Source organism: Eptesicus fuscus, chromosome 18, assembly GCF_027574615.1.
Source record: "Eptesicus fuscus isolate TK198812 chromosome 18, DD_ASM_mEF_20220401, whole genome shotgun sequence".
NCBI lineage: Eukaryota > Metazoa > Chordata > Mammalia > Chiroptera > Vespertilionidae > Eptesicus > Eptesicus fuscus.
In genome coordinates this window covers 16,698,500-16,717,895 of record NC_072490.1, presented here as the reverse complement: position 1 = coordinate 16,717,895, position 19,396 = coordinate 16,698,500, and the positions used below count along the sequence as shown (strand labels likewise).

Here is a 19,396-nt window from a genome sequence, read left to right as displayed (position 1 = left end):
TTCATCCTCCCTTGCAGCTAGAAGTGGTCATATGACAAAGTTCTGGCCAATGGTATGTGAGCAGAAGGGATGAGCACAATATCTGGGTCTTGTGCTTAAAAGGAAGGGGCTGTCTCCCTTTCCCTTCCCACTTCCCTCCAGCCACATGTGGGTGTGATGTGGTCCGCATTTACCATGAGGATAAAACCTATTCCCCAGAGATGTGAAAAAACAACAACAAAATATAAGGAGCCAGAGTTCCAGATGATCTCATAAAAGCACAACTGCCCTACCTCCCTGGCCCACGCTTGAGCTCAAAGAAGTGAACTGATTAGCTGAAGGTCACAAAGCCAGACTAAAACCAGGTCCAAGCTTAGTACTCTTCCCAGGATGCTGCTTGGTAAACTACATCAGTTCTGGGAGGGTGGGCTCTAATAGCCTCCATTTCCACATGCCCAGGGTAACTTCTAGCTATCAGGTTTCAAGTTAGCCAGCAATAACACAACTCTATGGAGTCTAAAAATATTCCTAAGAGCTCAATGTGTACATACCTCATTTGGGATTGTCTTTCTCCTCCTGAAGCACTAAAACTTCTCTTTAAAATGCCTGGAACAAGAACATAAAAATAATTACAGAGTTTCCCATTGCAAATCATTTATTTGTTTGGTTGATTGCTTAAAACGTGCTTCATTCTATTATCTGAGAAATTGTACATAGTATAAAGACTACCTTCATTTATGAAAGCACCAGCTAAAATATAATGTTGCAAACTAATATTTACCTGACAGTTTTGTCTGGAGTCTTTTTTAATTAAGAAAAGGTGCTAAGCAAAGAAACTCCATTATTAATAGCTAACAAGGAACAGTAACACATCTACGTCATAATCATCCGAAAGCTTTGCCAAGACAGCCAGCTGCAAGTTACCACATGCAAATTTAAGGGTCCAACTTTTTCTTTCCCACTGACCCTCCTGCCATTGTTACTGGAGATATACAGCACTGAATTCATCTTAAAACAGTCAGTAATTAACTGCTTCTTGAATCTGCTACACATATTTATATGCATGGATATTTTTACGGTACAATATTCATGTTTTCCCAATTATAAATCAAGACATTTTCCCTAGGCCCTACCCAGTTTGGCTCAGTGGATAGAGTGTTGGCCTGTAAACTGAAGGGTCTCGGGTTTGATTCTGGCCAAGGGCACATGCCTGGGTTGCGGGCTTGATCCCCAGTAGGGGACGTGCAGGAGGCAGCCGATCAATGATTCTCTTTCATCATTGATGTTTCTATCTCTCTGAAATCAATAAAAATATATTAAAAAATTTTTAAAGACATTTTTTCCTAGTAGGATGAAATTTATAGGGAAAACAGAGCAGAGTGTTGGAAATTGGGATTATCCCGGAAAACCTGAAACATCTAGTCACTAATTTTCCAATTAAGTTTGAAAAGGGACAAAGAAGGAAGCTAAATCCCTGGGGTTCTAATTTTATCCTTAGGGAGACTATTTTATACCTTCTTTTTTGAGACAGTCATTGGTGAGAAGTCAAACAGTCATTGATGAGAATTATTTTCACTTATTTTAGAGAGTATTTCTATTTACCCTATTTAATATCCCATGAACTTATTCTTTTAAAAGAGTTTTTATTTTCTCTCCATTTTCTATTATAACATCTTTTCTTTCAGATTTGTTGAGTGAACTGAATCCTCCCTCTCCTTATCATCTTTAAATTTTATCTTAATATATCTATTATTTTTCTTTCCCATATCCCAGTGTGACTGTTTTCTTTACTGTTTCAAATTAAGAGTTAAATTAACATAGCAAGATGCTTAGTCACAAAGGTCTGTGTAAGGACTGGATTTATATAACATATTTTTTTCATAGTTCAAAACAATTGAATTATTTAGGTTACTTTCGTGTTTTAAGAATAATACATCCCTTTACATTAATGTAAATAACATTTTACAAAACTTAGTCTATACCAACTCTAATTTATTCTCCAAGTTTCTTTTTTTTTTTTTTTTAAATTCTCACCCGAGAATATTTTTCCCATTGATCTTTAGAGAGAGAGTGGAAGGGCGAGAGAGAGAGAGAATCATCGATATGAGAGAGACACTTTGGCTGGTTGCCTCCCACACCAGCCCCAAGGGGGGCTGGAGATCTAACCTGCAACTGAGGTACGATTTGACCACTGAGGCAACAAAAAACCACAGTGCTGGTTGGTTTGGGGGCTCAGTCAGAGTGATGACACACCTGTGCTAATTAGCATTGCACCTGGGAAACAAACCACGGGGTTGTGTATGGGATGACATTTACCTGACGCCCAAACTACTACCTGCTGGAATCCACAACTGGTAAAGAACGCTTACTGAATGTAGATTCTTTCAAAGGGCTGGAACTGGAGCTGCTGGAGTTGTCTGAAATGTCCAAGTCATCGTCTAGCTCTGAGTATATATCTGCACATTAATAAAGAAGAAGCAAATGAACCCTGAAACAGAGAGGAGTCCAGAGTGCTTGCCAGCCCTTCACTAGAATTACCTTTCTCCATGTTTTCCAGATTGAAGGTATCATCTGACAGGATTTCGTCACAGGCCCTGTCTTCTTCCCTTCCACAGGGGGCCTGGAGCCCTTCGGGGGGCAGGTCTGCACTCTCGGAAAGCTCGCTCCTCAGGCTGGCAGCCCCGCTGCTGCTGCTGCTCAGGCTCGCCTTCTCGAAGGTCTCCTGAGAGAGAAACACAACGTTTAGTTGATACTTCTGTCTTCCTTCTTCAGGTTACAAAGCTTGTTAGGACATATATTAAAATACTTAAAGTAGCATTACAAATATGTGTGCTGAAGTATCATCAGGGGCTCCAACTGTAGATTTGCCATAGAATTCATTCTCTCTCTCTCTCTCTCTATATATATATATAGATATATATATATATAGAGAGAGAGAGAGAGAGAGAATGAATTCTATGGCAAATCTATAGTATATATAATATTTTTTAGTAAAGGTACCATTGGACCAAAAAAAATGGATGTAGCAAGATGCTTAATCACAAAGGTCTGTGTAAGCTGGTGGGAAAAAATGTAGTACTCAGGCCCTGGCTGGTGTGATTCAGTTGGCTGGGCATCGTCCCCTGCACCAAAGGGTTGCTGGTTCGATTCCCAGTCAGGACACATGTCCAAGTTGTGGCTCCATCCCTGGTGGGGGACATGCAGGAGGTAGCCCATTGATTGATGTTTCTCTCTCTCTCTCCCTCTCCCTTCCTCTCTCTCTAAAAATCAATAAAAATATCAACAACAAAAATAAAAAGAAAATACAGTAATAAGGAACCAACGTGTATCAATTAAACTGGGAGCTCTCTTAAGTTATTTTGAAAAGATGTGCTATCACATCTCAGCACCACAGAGAATAAGTAAGTACGGCTTAGTTTCTTCAAAGTTCAAAGGTAATTAGTAGCAGACACAGCCAGGCCATGGAGAGAGGGGGGCGGGGGATGTTCTTAAGAGATGAGCTACAGCAAAGGGACTTCAAACCACTTAGGACCCCAGGCCACTGCCCGGAGTCAATACTTTCCACAGAGCTTTGCTAGCTACAGGCTCCTCCCACTGCTGTGAGTGTTTTTATTATTATAGCATCCCAAGGTTACCATCTGGCCATGTGAGTCCACATTTCCCTAAACTGCAAGTATTAGAAACTGCAAGATTATATCTGACAGTTCAATAAGAATAAAGGGGAAAAGAAAGATTACTCTCATTAAATTCCTAATCCATCATCTTGGTATTGCTAATCCAAAGACAGATTTGCTAGACATAATAATACTAATAAAGATGAGGGGAAGAACAGTGTCATAATCTAAAAATATCACTTATTAAAGTTTTTCATTTTCTAAGAAAAAGACAGGGAAAGGAACCACATATGACTCAGCAGGAAAAGTACTGTTTCTTTACTCAGTTGAGTCCCAGTTCCTAAAACCTTTATTGTGTGCAACAGTTTGTGGTTAGTGTGTAAAACCTTATGCTGTTGAGCTAAACAATGCTGACCCTCTAAGGCATAGACCAGGAAGATGAAAAGACAAAGGAAGAAAGGTCATAAGAAAGGTAACTAAAAGTTGAAGAGCCTGAGAGGAAAGCAAAGGGGTGCATTTATTCAAAGAAAAAAACATCTACTTGTGAAGTGTGTCAGATTGCTTAGTCACAAGTCAACTCCAATGATGAGCAATGCTTGCTACAGAGACAGGTTCATGATTTGTCCCCTGATATTTATTTTCCTTGCCTGCAAAACCCACTCAGCCTCTTCCAGGCCCTCTTCCTTTTTCTGTCCTATCCCACAGATCCTTCTTCCTCCAGCTCTCCTCAACTGAGGTCACTAGAAATTTACATAGAAATACACATTCTGTTTAAGGCTTTCTCCTCCTTGTAACTTTTTTATTCTAAATAAATCATCTCCTGCCCTATTCTAAAGTAACACCCATAGCTTCAAGGAGCAGTTTTCTAAAAACTCTGTGGTGGTAGAATTTGCAGGTAAAGACAATCCAAGACCTTATGAGTGACCGCAGTTAGAAGTAAACTTATGGAAACTTTCATGTATTTATGTCTATTAAACAAGACACACACACACACCCAAAAAAACTATCGAAGACATTTTGTGCATTGCAAACTGTCCAATGAGTTTGTTATGTCTTTTTCCTGAGTTTTTTCGTTTTTCCTTCCTCAAAGTTTGACTAAGATACTTGGAGATATTTCTTGCTCTGTGGAGAGTGACATGCAGTTAGTTGAAGGAGCATTTTCATTTTCTTTGTCTAGTCATCCACCCAATGTTCAATGTCTTCCTGCTTTGGGGACTCAGAATTCCTCAACCCTCCTTCTTGAGTGCACCCTGGTCTGCTAAGTGAGAACCTGAGATGGGAAATGCTTTGAAAACCCTTCGGCAGAGCTGAATGTGTGCTCCTCCGAGAATTTTCTCATGCCTAAGTCTCCCAATGCCAGCCTCAGTTCTGCCCATGCCCCAGATCCCGATACCAAATCCAGAAGCTCCTTCTAAGGCTCAAAACTTGTCTGCAAAACCACTCAACCTCTTCCAGGCCTCTTCCTTTTTCTGTCTGATCTCTGTTTAAGGCTTTCTCCTCCTAGCAACTTTTTTATTCTAAATATATCATCTCCTGCCCTATTCAAAAGACCACAACTGCCACTTACAACCCTTTAAGGACTCTACACCCAAGATGAGTCAAAGCTATCAATGTTGAAAACAAGACAAGAGATCATTTTTTACTTAGAAAACATTTTTTTTCTGGATTGATGTAATTAGATACTAGAATCCATATATGTGTAAAACTAGCAAAACTTCAGCAAGGGCTTTTTCTCTCTTGAGAACAGGTGTGGATAAGACACCAGAGGAACATTTTTCTTTGAACAGCTGAAAAGTAGGGAGATACTGTGAGTCCCATATATGCAATTCCAGACTTAAGGAGGTCTGACTTGCCACCAACACCCAAGAACCAGTTGGGTTGCAATTCAAGTCCTTTGCAATTGCCAAAATTGCATCCATGAGTAATTGGGTGTTGGCTTAAATGTTGATAAAGGGAACTCCCATTGTGGGAAAGATGGTTCTTCAGACTCTATAAGCATGACAGGTATGATAAAGTAATGTGGAATGTGTAGCTTGTTTTGCTTTAAAACCTCTATTTCTATGATCTCTTGAAGCAGTTTTTGCTTTAAAAAATTCTATATATATTTTTTGTAGGTGCCATAAACTAAATGCCACCATAGACACACTTTCCCAAGTATGATTTCCAGAGTTTTTGCTTGTGGATATTTGAGTACTCAAGTTATTATCCAACTCACTCCTTTAAGACCTGGGGGCTATTTCAGTCCCTTTTAAATTCCTGGATACCTTGCACATAGCAAATGCTCAATAAGTAGTTGCTGTGTTGATAACAAAAGGAGAGAAGGGCTAGAAAAACAGGTGAATTCCCTTATAGGATGAGCAGGTTTTGTAACTGCTGTGTTTTCAATCTTGCCCCTTTCTGCGGGGTCCTACACTGTGACATTTCTGAGAGGTAAAGGGACTGTTTGGTGATGCGAGCTTCTCCCTTCGCTTTCCCTCTCTGCACTAGGAAAGGCTGTAAAGCTCGCCTGTCTTAGGAATGATCAGCCCAGCAATGACAACAAGCACCTGTAACCCAGCAGGCACTGGGCAAAGGCAGAGATGGTCGGGTATTTTCAGCCATAATAGTTGAGACCATTAAGATGTTTTTAAAAGTTGCCTCAGCAAGTACATAAACCTATTAAAGCAAGTTAGGGTGGTGGGGGAAAGGTACACCTTGGGGGATGGAATTTGGCTGCTGTCATTTTTTGTACTTTCTAATTACTTAGGGTTTTTCTGGGAATCGGAGAGTGAATTTAGATTTTTTTGGCTTCTGTATCTCCTAGGAATGGATGGACACATTCTGAGTATTGATATGGCAGCAAGGAGAAGACAATGGAAATTTTACAATAAAATGATCGTTGATGTGGTAGTCATCACCATTAGAGAAGCCGCTTCCTGTCACAATTGCTGATATAGACACAATTATGTTTAGCTCATTATAATGTAATGTTTATGTGTGGAGCAGATCATAATACATTTTTTGGTTGAATAGCAATTCTAACAGTAACAGGCTGGCAATGCCCAAATTAACTGTGGCAGTAGGAAAAGAATTAAGAGAGCCTAGTTTATTAAAACTAGTGCAATATTTTTAAATTGCCCAGAATGTTAGTTTTATAACAAGAGAAAGAAAAGCAAGAAATAAATATAAAGCATAACACCAGCTACATCCTGTAGAAGCTTTACTGTAGAGCCATAAAGAATGCACTACATCCGTTGTGTTCTAAATATTCATATTCTATTTGTTATATCTTTACCGCATGTCTTCCATTTATTCAGTTAATAATAGTGATCTTAAATACATGAATTTAGGGCTATCCAGTGCTTGACAGAAATTCACCAGGATGAGGTGATCTCTTTTAGGTGACAAAACAAGTTTTATGTTTTTCATGGCTGATAGCACAAAGAAAATTCAAAACAACCCAGTCAACCTAAGAACCAGAGGTCTCAGTTCGATTCCCAGTTAGGGCATATGTCCGGGTTGCGGGCTCCATTCCCAGAGTGGGTGTGCAGGAGGCAGCCAATCAATAATTCTCTCTCATCATTGATGTTTCTCTCTCTCTCTCTCTCTCTCTCTCTCTCTCTCTCTCTCTCTCTCTTTCTCTCTCCCTCCCTCCCTTCCCCTCGGACATCAATAAAAATATCTTTTTAAAAGAAAACTCAAGCCCTAACTGGTTTGGCTCAGTGGATAGAGCGTCGGCCTGCAGACTGAAGGGTCCTGGGTTTGATTCCAGTCAAGGGCATGTGCTTTGGTTGCGGGCACATCCCTCGTAGGAGGTGTGCAGGAGGCAGCTGATCGATGTTTCTCTCTCATCAATGTTTCTAACTCTCTATCCTTCTCCCTTCCTCTCTGTAAAAAAATCAATAAAATATATATTTAAAAAATAAATAAAATTAAAAAAGCAAAGAAAAGAAAACTCAAAACAGGAGACAGATTATTAACTGCATATCATTGTACATAAACTTAGTTACTGAATTTTAAAGTATTTAAAAGGTCAGCCAGTTTGGTCAGATGGCTGAAGGGGCCACATAGACTCGGCCATAGCTGAGTGGATTGTCCACTCAGCAAGGGCAATGAGAGGTTCCTTCCAGGAACGCGCCCTGGGACCCTGGCTTTGCCATCACAGAGAGGTAGGCTGATGCAGTAAGGCTGAAGTCTGGTCCCTCAATATGGAGGATGGAACTCTTTTAGTTCCAAAGTTCTTTGGAGAATGTTTAATTTCATTGATAAAATCTTGAAGCATTTCCCTTCTCCCATGCCCCACAGAGTAATATGTTCAATTTAAACCAGAAAAACTAGTGTTTAAGCCTTGAAAATAGCTAAATTTACAACTATTACACAATAAAGGAAAATGGTCTCTTCACATTTGAATATTAATTAATTTTGTTTTGAACTTGTTAAAATATTCATACAAAGCTAAACATTTCACTTTAATATAATTTATGCACATAATTATGATTACAATATTATCACAACATTCTCTGAACTTCTTTAACCCATAAGAAGATATTAATGAACTGTCACTAACTTAAATAAAATTAGAGAATGAATTAATTATAATAATTCAGTCTAAAATCCTAGAACCAAATTTACCATGTTTGGCAATGTTTCCCTGCCACCCCATAACTAACCTGACATTCCTAATTCAAAGACAGATTTGCTAGACATAATAATAATAATAATAAAGATGAGGGTAAGAACAGTGTCATAATCTAAAAATATCACTTATTAAAAATATAGACAATATGGTCTACATCAACTACCAACCACCATTTTGTTCCAAGACTGCAGACAGATGAAAACAACTGAATGCCTATTAATATTTCCAAAAGCATTTCAAAAGAGGCCAGATCAGGCAATGCCACTTAATATGTAGAAGAAACAATGCACAGAGAATTATCAAGCAGTCAAGTTTTAAGACATTCTAATTTGGATTGCTCAAAAACAAGAAATGTAATTGAAAACCAGCATAGTTTAAGGCATTAAATAGAATGAAATTAGACATGGGTGTTATCAATAGAGATGAGATCCTCAAATTGGAACCCCACTTACTGTTCCATTTTTAACACAAAATTACATTAAAAAGGGTCTAATTCTTGTTAAACAGCATTCTTAGCACAGAATATCAAAATACCAAATTGAGCCTGGCCAATGTGGCTCAGTGGTTAAGCATTGACCTATGAATCAGGAGGTCATGGTTTGATTACGGTCAGGGCACATGACTGGGTTGCAGTCTTGATCCCCAGTGGGAGTGTGCAGGAGGCAGCCGATCAATGATTTTCTCTCCTTATTGATGTTTCTATCTCTCTCTCCCTCTCCCTTCTTCTCTGAAGTCAATAAAAAATATGTATTTTTAAAAGATGTAAGATTCTAAAGAAAAGGCTTTCTTAAAAACAGCACAGAAAAGTTTTTTTTCTAAAGTACCAAACTAATAGACAAAGAATTAGAAATCAAGGAAAAGAGTCTACATCATTTTTTTGCCTGGTCCCAATGCAATCTCCTCCTAACCAATTTCCCTGCTTCCACTTTTTGCACTCAGGATTCTATTACTACACAGCAGCCTGCTATATCATTTGGAAAGATTATGTCACTCTCTTTCAATAAACTCACATCACTCAAGTCTATACCGTGGACTTAGAGCCTCCTCATCTCCTAGAGTCTCCCCCTGCTTCATTCCACTCCAGCCACACAGGCCTCCTTGCTCACTCCTTGAACTTGGCAGGAACACTATCACCTCATGATCTTTGTACTTGCTGATTCCTCAGCTATCAATGTTGTGCCTCCAGATATTTGCATGACTCATCCCTTTAATATATCCTGGTCTCTTCTCAGATGTCACATAAGTATAGAGGTTTTCCATGATATCTCTATTTAAAATAGCCTCTTTCCACATGAATAATCACCTTCTATTACCTTGCCTTCTTATAATTTTTGCCCATAACACTTAAATTTATTTGTATGTATCATTCGCCTTCCCCAACTATGAAGGTGAATTTCTTTGACTGTTCTGTTCACTGTTATAACATCAGACAAGAATAATTCCCAGAAGAAAGCAGATGCTCAGTAAGTTTTGTTGAATAAGTGAAATATAATATTGATTTTTTTTCAAAGTGTTGTACAACAACGGGTAGAAATCAAAATTTCAGCACGATTTTTTAAAGAAATTGACAAACTGATTCTAAAATGAATAAGGAAATACAACAGACCTAGAACAGCCAAATCAAACTTGATAAAGAAGAACAAAATCAGAGGAAATACACAACTGATTTCAAAACGTATTAAAAACCTACAATATAACAGAAAGGAGTTCAGAGATAGGTCCACATATGTACTGTCAAATGATTTTTACCAAAAATGCCTAATAAAATGAATAGGGAAAGATAAGGCATTTTAAGAAATTATATCTGAAAAACTGAATACCCATGTGGAAAAAAAAGAAAACTCAATCTCTTCATTATTCTATTCACAAAACTATATCAAAATGCTATCATCATAATTAGGTAGTTCATTAATATTAATAAGGAAGAGAGCAAAGGGGAGGCCAGGCACTATAAGCATGGTCATGGGGCAGCTTCCCGCTCCCCAGGGAACCAGGGATCCATTCCCTGCCAATCACTGGGGAAGAGATGGAAGAAAGGGGAGATGGGCGCATGCACAGAGAAGTCAGGTGATATAGGGGAGGTGCCTGCCTGTCAGTCTAGCCTGGGAGAAAGATCATTGGCTAGAAGGGTGAACCCCAATGTAAGCCTGAGAAACCTTGAAAGGGCAAAACCCCCAGACAAAGAGTTCTCTCTTCCTTGTCTCTTGTTTGCTCTGTTCCCCTTACTCCCCTTTCTCTCTAGCTCCATGACCCACATGCCCCCATGCACTAGTCTGCCATATGGCCTTAAGCTTGCCATGTGGCCTTAAGCAATGGACTGCAGCTGGGAACACAAGCCAAGCTAGCCAGATGCTGGACTGGACTGGACTGGACTTTAATATGGAATAGAAATTTGGGGCAGTGGCTTTAATTCTAGCCCTGCTGAACTTCTTCCATGGCAAGATGGAAGAAGATAGTACCTTGGAGGGGAACCCAAATAATTTTACATCATCAATAAAGCTTTCCATGAAACCCCATCCTCCTTTTCCCTGCAGCACCCAAAAACTCTACTTCCACTGATAACAAAAATGGATCACATTACATTAAAGCTATAAACACGAAGAATTTACAAGAAAAAACAAACTTATTTTTTAACCTTACGATAGTAAACAATATCTTTAATAGAATTCAAAAAGCATGAACAAAAACAAAAATCTAAATAAATAAATTGGACTTTAACAAAATTAAAACAACAAAAATTTGTGCTCATAAAGAAAATATCATTAATAAAATTTAAGAAGCCATAGACTGGGAAAAATATCTGTAATGCATATGTTCAAGAAAGTCATATCTAGGATATATAAAAAACTCCTACAAATAAACAAAAACAAGCAAACAATTAAATAAAATAATGGGCAAAGATTTGAACGGACACTTACAGACACAAAGAGATAGATAAATGACTAATAAGCACATTTTAAAGTGCTCAATATTCTTGGTTATTAGGAAAATGCAAAATAAAACCACAAAGAGATATCCTTTTATACCCACTACAAAGGTTAAAAGACTGTACCAAAAGTTTACAAGAATGTGGAACAATCTCATACATTGCTCCTTAAAGTGCTAAACAGTGCATGTTGGAGAACTGTTTGGCAGTTTCTTTTAAGTTTAAACATGTAACCACCTTATGACCCTGAAATTATATTCTTAGGTATTCATCGAGGAGAAATGAAAATATATCCACAAAAAGACTTACCCAAGAAAACTCATAGCAGTTTCACTTATAAAACCCCAAGTCTAGAAACAAAATATAAGTGTTCCTCTCCAAGAGAATAATCAAATTTTGATATATTCATCCATGTAATACTCTAGGAATATGAACAAATTACTGCGATACATGACAACATGGATGAATCTCACAGACATCATGCCGTCTGAAAGACCCTAGCCACTCAAGAGTGCATGTGTATGATTTTTATATGAAATCAAACAATATGCAGAAGTCCTCTATAGCAATGGAAATTACCCCAGTCTGTCTGTGGTCCAGGAATTGGGTGAGAAAGGGCAGAGGGAACTTTCTGAAGTGAAGTAAATGTTCTGCATCTGGTTTTGGGTGGGAGTTATGCATGGTCAAAAGTTATTAAACTAAGCACTTAAAATCTGTCCAGTTTACTATATGTAAACTATATGTAAAAAAAATAGAAAGGGGTGGATTGCATATATATCTGGTGTGGGAGTCTATAAGGCATCGCTTTGTTTTCTTAAAACATAATAAATATAGAACATTTCCAAAACGAGTTATGATTTTTCCTGATATTTTTTTCACTGCATCATTCCTTGTTGCATTTTCACAGCCTTGGGGAAAATTTAGTCAACAACTAACCAGACAATAAGAGCAAAAATGTTCACTAAAATATTGTCCTTTTAAAATATATCATTTTCCACATGGCTTATTCAATCTCTAAGCAGAGGACTGCAGACACGTGCCTTTAGTGGTGAGCTCAGCACGTGTAAATGACATTTGGCATAATGAAAATAAAACAACTCAGGTAAATAAATAGCACATTTTTTAAACTTTGCATTAAGAAAATATGAATCGGGCCCCCTACTGGGGAACAAGCCGGCATGTGCCTTGACCCAGAATCAAACTGTGACCTCCTGGTTCATAGGTTGAAGCTCAACCACTGAGCCATGCCGGTAGGGCTATTACTACACTTTTAAGTAAAAATTGCAATTCATTTTTTTTTTCTGAATTATTGCCATTCCTGACTCTGTGCTCTCCTTGAGATAGATTATTTTGAGTTATAAAACTTAGAAATCTTAACATTTTCCAAAGGCAAGTCTTGGTTCTTTCATAGAGGCTACATAAACCACAGGACACAGGCATGAACTTATTAGTGAAGAACTCCTGTGCGTTTGCGGCTTATATTAATTCTTGTCTTTACTAGCTCATAATGAACACTTTCATAGTTCAGAATAATTTAACGTGTGGAAGTAAACAGCATGCCCACCATGAGATAGGAGCCTTTAATGCTTCTTATCAATTGTTTGCTTACCTGCTAATTTGCAAAATTTCAGTAATTCGCAGAGGATCTTTTTATCGGTGCTGGGAATTCATACTGTTATACTGAACCCACTAATTTGCCTTTCCTTTGACTGGGATTTATCATTAGATTGTGTAATTGCATTATTGAGATTAGCAGCTCTGGGAGAACACGCCACTATATTTGAAATGAAACAATTACAATACCACAATACTGCTTAAGAAAAAAAGAAACAACAATTTTACACTAAAATTCTTTTGCCAGTAATAGTGTAGATGGGAGTTTTAAAAAATAAGGATGGTACCCAGTGAGGATAAGGCCAATTAACTGCATGCTGTCTTTAATGAAATGTAATGATTTCATCTCAGTTCTTTCATAAAGCTGCATTTTTTCCTCCTACCTATCATTTGATTAATCTTGAAATGAAAAACCACCAGTATGTCTGCATATAATGCAAAAGAAGGTATTATGGCTCTTTAAAGTAGTAGTGCGAGCTCTGCTTTGTTTGCTTCTCTATGGTCCCTGACATGGAAGGCTCCAGCAGGGCTTGGAGGCTATTAACCACACGGGTAACAGACGTGGATTTAGTACTAATGGACCTTTAGTATTAGATTAACAATTTGCATCAACAAACTCTTCTTCATCATGGGCATTGCTCATTTTAAATAACTGATGCTATCATACAGTTTATACCACTTTTTAATTCGCACAGTATTCAAACACTTTGATCTAGTTAATCCTATGCCCTCTGCAATTGGTAATATTTCCCCACTGATTTACAGATGAGTAATGAACTTCTAAAACCTCAAGACTCTCTCCTTGACTGTAGGTCTCTCTCTTTATTTCGCCCAGTCATGGCCTGACAGCTGGGTTTCCAGTTAAAATGATACGGCCTCTTGGATGTGGGAGGGAGTAGCGGGTAAGCATAGAGATGACACATGACTGGTCCGCAGCAGCAAATTGTTAAGGCCCGGGATGCGTACACAAAGCACTGTCTTTACCTTCATAAATGTATCAAATTTTCCACAATAGAGTTTTTTAAAAAGCTGAGGAATAAAATTAAATAAAGTAAATGGTCTTTCTCAAGGTGTTTTGCTAAAGATAAGGGAATTTCTGCTGTGCGATTTTAAACTAACTTCACCTATCAGCTACATGAATCTCATATAAACCGACTTGTTTATATTACATTGGAAATTGGCCAAGTAGCTTTGCAGTGCAGAACTTAACAGAAGGCCCCAGATACTTAAGATCTATAGAAATGGCTAAATCCCTTGCATTTTAGTTTATTGGAAATACTAACTCTGAATGCAACATGGCATCTGTGTGTTTCTCATTGTTGCCTAGTTTTTACAAAGTCGGGTAGCAAAACAATAAGCAAAGTCACTCTAATTCCCTGAGTCAAAGATTTGACCGTTCTGCAAGAGCTGTAATGCCAAGCTATATGCTCCTAAATATAAACCCAGGCCTTGGAGAATCACCATGAATTGCTCTGTGAGATTACAGCTGGGATCAGCATCTAAGGCAATGAAGATGAGTTTTCCCCCAAGGAAAACTATATTGAATCTTTAATTCCTGGATTCCAAGTACGTCAAGACAAACTCTCCTAACAGTAGGGTGGGCTAACTTCTAAGAAGAGAGCATGCTGACAGCTCTGTGTGTGTGTGTGTGTGTGTGTGTAGGAGGTGAGGGGGGAGAGGATAGAGTAAAAATAAAAATAAAAAAAAACCTCATTGACAGGGACAACAGTGTGGGGATTACCGGAGTGAGGGGTGGAGGAGGGTATAGGGGGGATAAATGATGATGAAAGGAGACTTGCTTGTGGTGGTGAACACACAATACAGTGTACAGATGATATGTTGTAGAACTGTGCACCTGAAACCTGTATAATATTGTTAACTACTGTCACCCCAATAAAGTCAATAAAAATAAAAAAAATAAAGGAGTTATTCCTTAAGACAGCGTGAACAACCTTAGAGCACCTACTAGAGTGCATCATAAAGAGACTGAAGGATTCACACTTACATGAGACAGTGGAGCCAGTTCATGGTGACATGTGACGGCGTTCCGGTTGGCTTCCATAAAATACCTCTGTGTGCGCCTCCGTTCCCGTTCCAGTTTCTTCTCCAAGGCCAGCTGGGATGTAGACAAGCTATCTAAATACTTCATCATGACATCCGATATCAGGGAGCTGACTTCCACAATGTCTGGGCGGGCTTCTGCGTCAGGAGTGAGGCACCTACGAGAAGATCTGTTCATTACTACAGTCCAATCAACATCAGCACCAGCCAGCAGGCTTGGAAGGTGAAGGTTAAATTCCTCTCTGTGCCCACCACGGCGTTTGCACCCAAGAGAACCTAAGGGTGGGCTGGACATCAAGCATAGTTTTGAATCCAAGACTTTTCCAAAGGCATTTGAAAAGTTTGGGGAGGGGAGGGAGACAGCACTGTTCTCTTTGCAGCTGGACCCGCAGGCAAGGGCTACAGGCTGAGCATGAAGCTGCTCCTTGGGTCTCAGGACAGGCGGATGGGGTCATCTTCTCCTGTGTGAACTGGTTATTTTCAAAAATCGCCACCAACTCACTGGTCAGTGAAACAAAGATGGAACCTGATGATAGAGTCCCTGATGCATCAAAGAAAGAAAAGTTGGGGGCGGGGGGTTCACAAATTGACCTTTTCCAGCTGTACGGTGGCAAATATTAACAAACCTAATTAGTGACTGTCTTTCAAAACATGAGGTCATAGAAATAACATGCACTCCAGTTACTTAAGAGGTTTAGAGTGTTTGTAATAAATTTTTTAAAAAGTAGCTAATTTGATACATTGCTTACTAATATTTTCTATGATGTTGGCGGTATGAAATATCTATCAGCCTACTAAAAGTAGTACTGTTCATGTCACAGCTAACCACTAGATGCCCAGGGAACCAGTTGTCAAGATCTTTGGCTAGCATCCTTAAATGCTTCTGGAACTCACTGCAATATTTTCTCTATTTTTAAAAATATATTTGTATTGATCTCAGAGAGGAAGAGAGAAGGAAAGATAGAAACATCAATGATGAGAGAGAATCATTGATCAGCTGCCCCTTGCATGCCCCCTACTGGGAATTGAGCCCTATATGTGCCCTGACCAGGTATGTGCCCTGACCAGGAATCGAACCATATCTTCCTGGTTCATAGGTCAATGCTCAACCACTGAGCCACATCGGCCAAGCAATATTTTCTCTATTTTTAAATTCAAATTCACCAACTTCACTAAAGTTATCTGTGCTTTTCAGTAAAATTTAAATTGTTTGGACTTTGAGAAAAAAAATCTAATTTTCATATCTTGTATTCTATTTAGCAACCCATAGTTAATACAAGTTGTGCCTATACTGATATCTCCAGGCAATATTGAAGAATTATTACACACAATTATTCTTCCAAATAAGATTCTAATATGTTAATTATTCTTTCTTATTGAGTTTATTAACCAGGAGCAAACCACACATATCTTAATCAGAGTTTAAGACATTCCATTTTCATGCTTTATCTTTATGCTACTTCTTTTTAAGTTCTGAGGCAGTTGGCTTCTACGATGGTTATGATCAACACTTATACATCTTCATATTTAACAAAGTTCAGTCTATGAACTTTATTATATACAAAGGAAGGTTAGAGATCGTAGAGACAGGGCCAGCTACATAATTTGTGTGGTTCCCAGTACAAAATGAAACTATGGGCCCCAGGAGGGAGTGGGAAGTCAATCTCCCCTTTCCACACTCCAGCATCCTGATAGAAGATGGGAGACCCCAAAAATTGCAACCTCTGTGCCAGCAGGATGCAATTGGTACCTGGATTGGAGGTGGGCAAGAGACCCCCCCACTGAATGAATGACCCTCCAAACACACCATGGTACTGCCAGCCTGGTCAGGGATGACCTCTTCTTGGCCCTGAACCAAGACATAGCAGGACACATGCTCCATCCTGACCCCTTCTTACTTACCTTCAGCAACACCCCACGGGGAGGAAAGTAAAGGTGGAATACAGGCCTCCCCTGCTGACATACCCAACTGCCACAGCAGGTAGGGGGCAGCAGCAATGATGGGACAGAAACAGGGAGATGGAGCTGGCGGCCAGGTAAAGGTCCAGGGGACTGGAGCACATGGCTGAGAATCTATGCCAGGGAGGCAGGGAGCATGAGCTGAGGCCCCAAACCCTCAACACACATGCTCCTTATCCCATACTAGAGGCCCAGTGCACAAAATTCGTGCATGGGTGTGTGTGTGTGTGTGTGTGTGTGTGTGTGTGTGTGTCCCTCAGCCCAGCCTGCACCCTCTCCAATATGGGACTCCTTGAGGGATGTCCGACTGCCCATTTAGGCCCGATCCTCTAAACGGGCAGTCGGACATCCCTCTCACAATCCAGGAGTGCTGGCTCCCAACTGCTTGCCTGCCTGCCTTCCTGATTGCCCCTAACCGCTTCTGCCTGCCAGCCTGATCACCCCCTAACCACTCCCCTGACAGCCTGATTGATGCCTAATTGCTCCCCTGCCAGCCCGATTACCCCTAACTGCCCTCCCCTGCAGGCCTGGTCACCCCTAACTGCCCTCCCCTGCAGCCCTGGTCCCCCACAACTGCTCTCCCCTGCAGGCCTGTGTCCCCCCCAACTGCCCTTCCCTGCAGGCCCGGTCACCCCCAACTTCCCTCCTCTGCCAGCCTGGTCACCCCCAACTGCCCTTCCTTGCAGGCCTGGTCCCTCCCAACTGCCTTCCCCTGCTGGCCATCTTGTGGCAGCCATCTTGTGTCCACATGGGGGGAGCCATCTTTGACCACATGGGGGCAGCCATCTTGTGTGTTGGAGTGATGGTCAGTTTGCATATTACTCTTTTATTAGATAGGATATCCCAATATTTCACTTCCAACAGACCAATTCAAAGATGCAATAGTTGACCTCAAATGCAGACCCTTACCCTGAGCACAGGACTGATTTGAGTGCAGAGGCCCTATGCATTGGTCGTAAGCACAGAAAGCTGGCTTTGTGAGGCAGTGACATTATTTGTGTTCAAGTTTCTTACTTTTGTTCATAAGCACAAAAGAAGCTAAGTGTTGAAGTTCATCTTCTAACTAGCTGTGCTTTTTCCTCTACCCTCACTTAATTAGCAAAAGGGATTAAAGCTCATAAACAATGTTTGGTTGACCTAGTGTTGCTTATGACTGCTATGTGAGGGGGGAAAACAAAGGCTCCCAGCAACTGAGCCTTTCATCAATGCAGATATTCTAAATTCTTAGTCTGCAGATTTTTAAACTAATTCAACATAATATTGGCAGTTTAATTATCAGCTGTTTTTTAATTGAAAAGGCAACATAAACTAATTTTACAAATTATATAGTTATATATTATGGTAAATGGGAACCAGCATGGCCTTTGTTCTGGCATTTATCCATCCCCTTCTCTCCCAGATTATTCCCCATCCTGCATTTGCCATCTAGGAGGTACAGTTTAGCATCATAATTAGGTCTGAAGGCTCTGAGCCACATCACTGGGGTTTAAATGCTGGCTCGTCCTTCATTACCTCTGATGTTGGGCAACACTTCACTTCTAAGCCTCAGACAGCCCATCCGTAAAATGGTATCATCATAAGATCAAGCTGGCATGGTGATGAAATGAAGCCAGCCCTGTAAAGTGCTGACACGTTATAAAAGTCTAATAAATGGAAAAGAAAATCCACAACTTTATTTCTCTCCAATCCCCTCCCACATTCAACCAACACTAAGTCCTGTGGCTTCTGCCTTTTCACTAATTTCAGACTCTGTACCCTTCCCCTCTGATCCCAGGGCCATTGCCTATTTCATCAGCACTTGCTTGGACTACTGAAATCATCTTCTAAGTGGCATGCTCATCTCTTGCCCACCTCTGCTCCATATGGTAAAATGCTACAGAATAATATTCCAAAACTGATTACGTCGCTCCTCTGGTCAGAACTGCTCAATAGCCCCTCAGTGGCCCAAATGGACAAAATCAAAATTCCCAGCATGCCATACAAGCCTCTCCTGAACTGTCCCTTACCTCTCTCCACCACCTCACCTCCTCTTCTCCCTCTGCCCCAGCAACACAACAAATGCTCCTCCCTGTACTTGCCCAAATAGCTCATGGCTTTCCTATGCTCCCATTTCTTTGCTCGTTTTATTCCTCCTGCTTGAATCTTTTTTTTTTTTTTTTTGCTGATGGTATCTGCCCTTTTCTAAATCACATCCAATAACTGCTTACCAAAATCCCACTCTTTTGCAAGTCTCTATCAGTAAGACTTTTTGGAACCCCCTCAGGTAGACTCACTGTCCCCCTCTGGTGTGTCCCCACTGCACTGTCTATATTTAAGTACTTAAAACAACTATAATTATTGTATTATAATGGTCTGTTTCACCACTAGAAACTGGAAATTTTTTGAGAGGGGGGACATGTGTCCCCTTCGCCATGATCTCCCCTCAGCATGTAAAATGGAGTCTGGGTCCTAAGAGGAACTCAGCAAGTGAGTAAACAAACTAAATAAAGCTTAGCCTAACATTTAAAAAGTTACCTGTCCATAACCCAAACTATTTGGCCACAGACTGAGACTACCAGGTATATCTCCCACCAGAAGTTCTAGTCTAGCTTCATTGCTTTGAAATGTCTCCCTGCGTAGATAGTT

General features: G+C 40.0%; 1 protein-coding gene across 9 annotated transcripts in view; it reads right to left on the bottom strand.

The window, feature by feature from the left end:
- The window catches only part of NEK10 (NIMA related kinase 10), a 136,546-nt gene that overhangs the window by 33,112 nt on the left and 84,038 nt on the right, over positions 1 to 19,396 (bottom strand). For all 9 annotated transcript variants that reach the window (XM_054729848.1, XM_054729842.1, XM_028130160.2 and 6 more), the window contains 4 exons: positions 14,757 to 14,970; positions 2,518 to 2,701; positions 2,349 to 2,435; positions 531 to 585 (listed from right to left, as the gene is read on the bottom strand). In XM_054729848.1, coding sequence (XP_054585823.1) covers positions 531 to 585; positions 2,349 to 2,435; positions 2,518 to 2,701; positions 14,757 to 14,970 — 540 coding nt within the window. The remainder of the gene's footprint in view (positions 1 to 530; positions 586 to 2,348; positions 2,436 to 2,517; positions 2,702 to 14,756; positions 14,971 to 19,396) is intronic.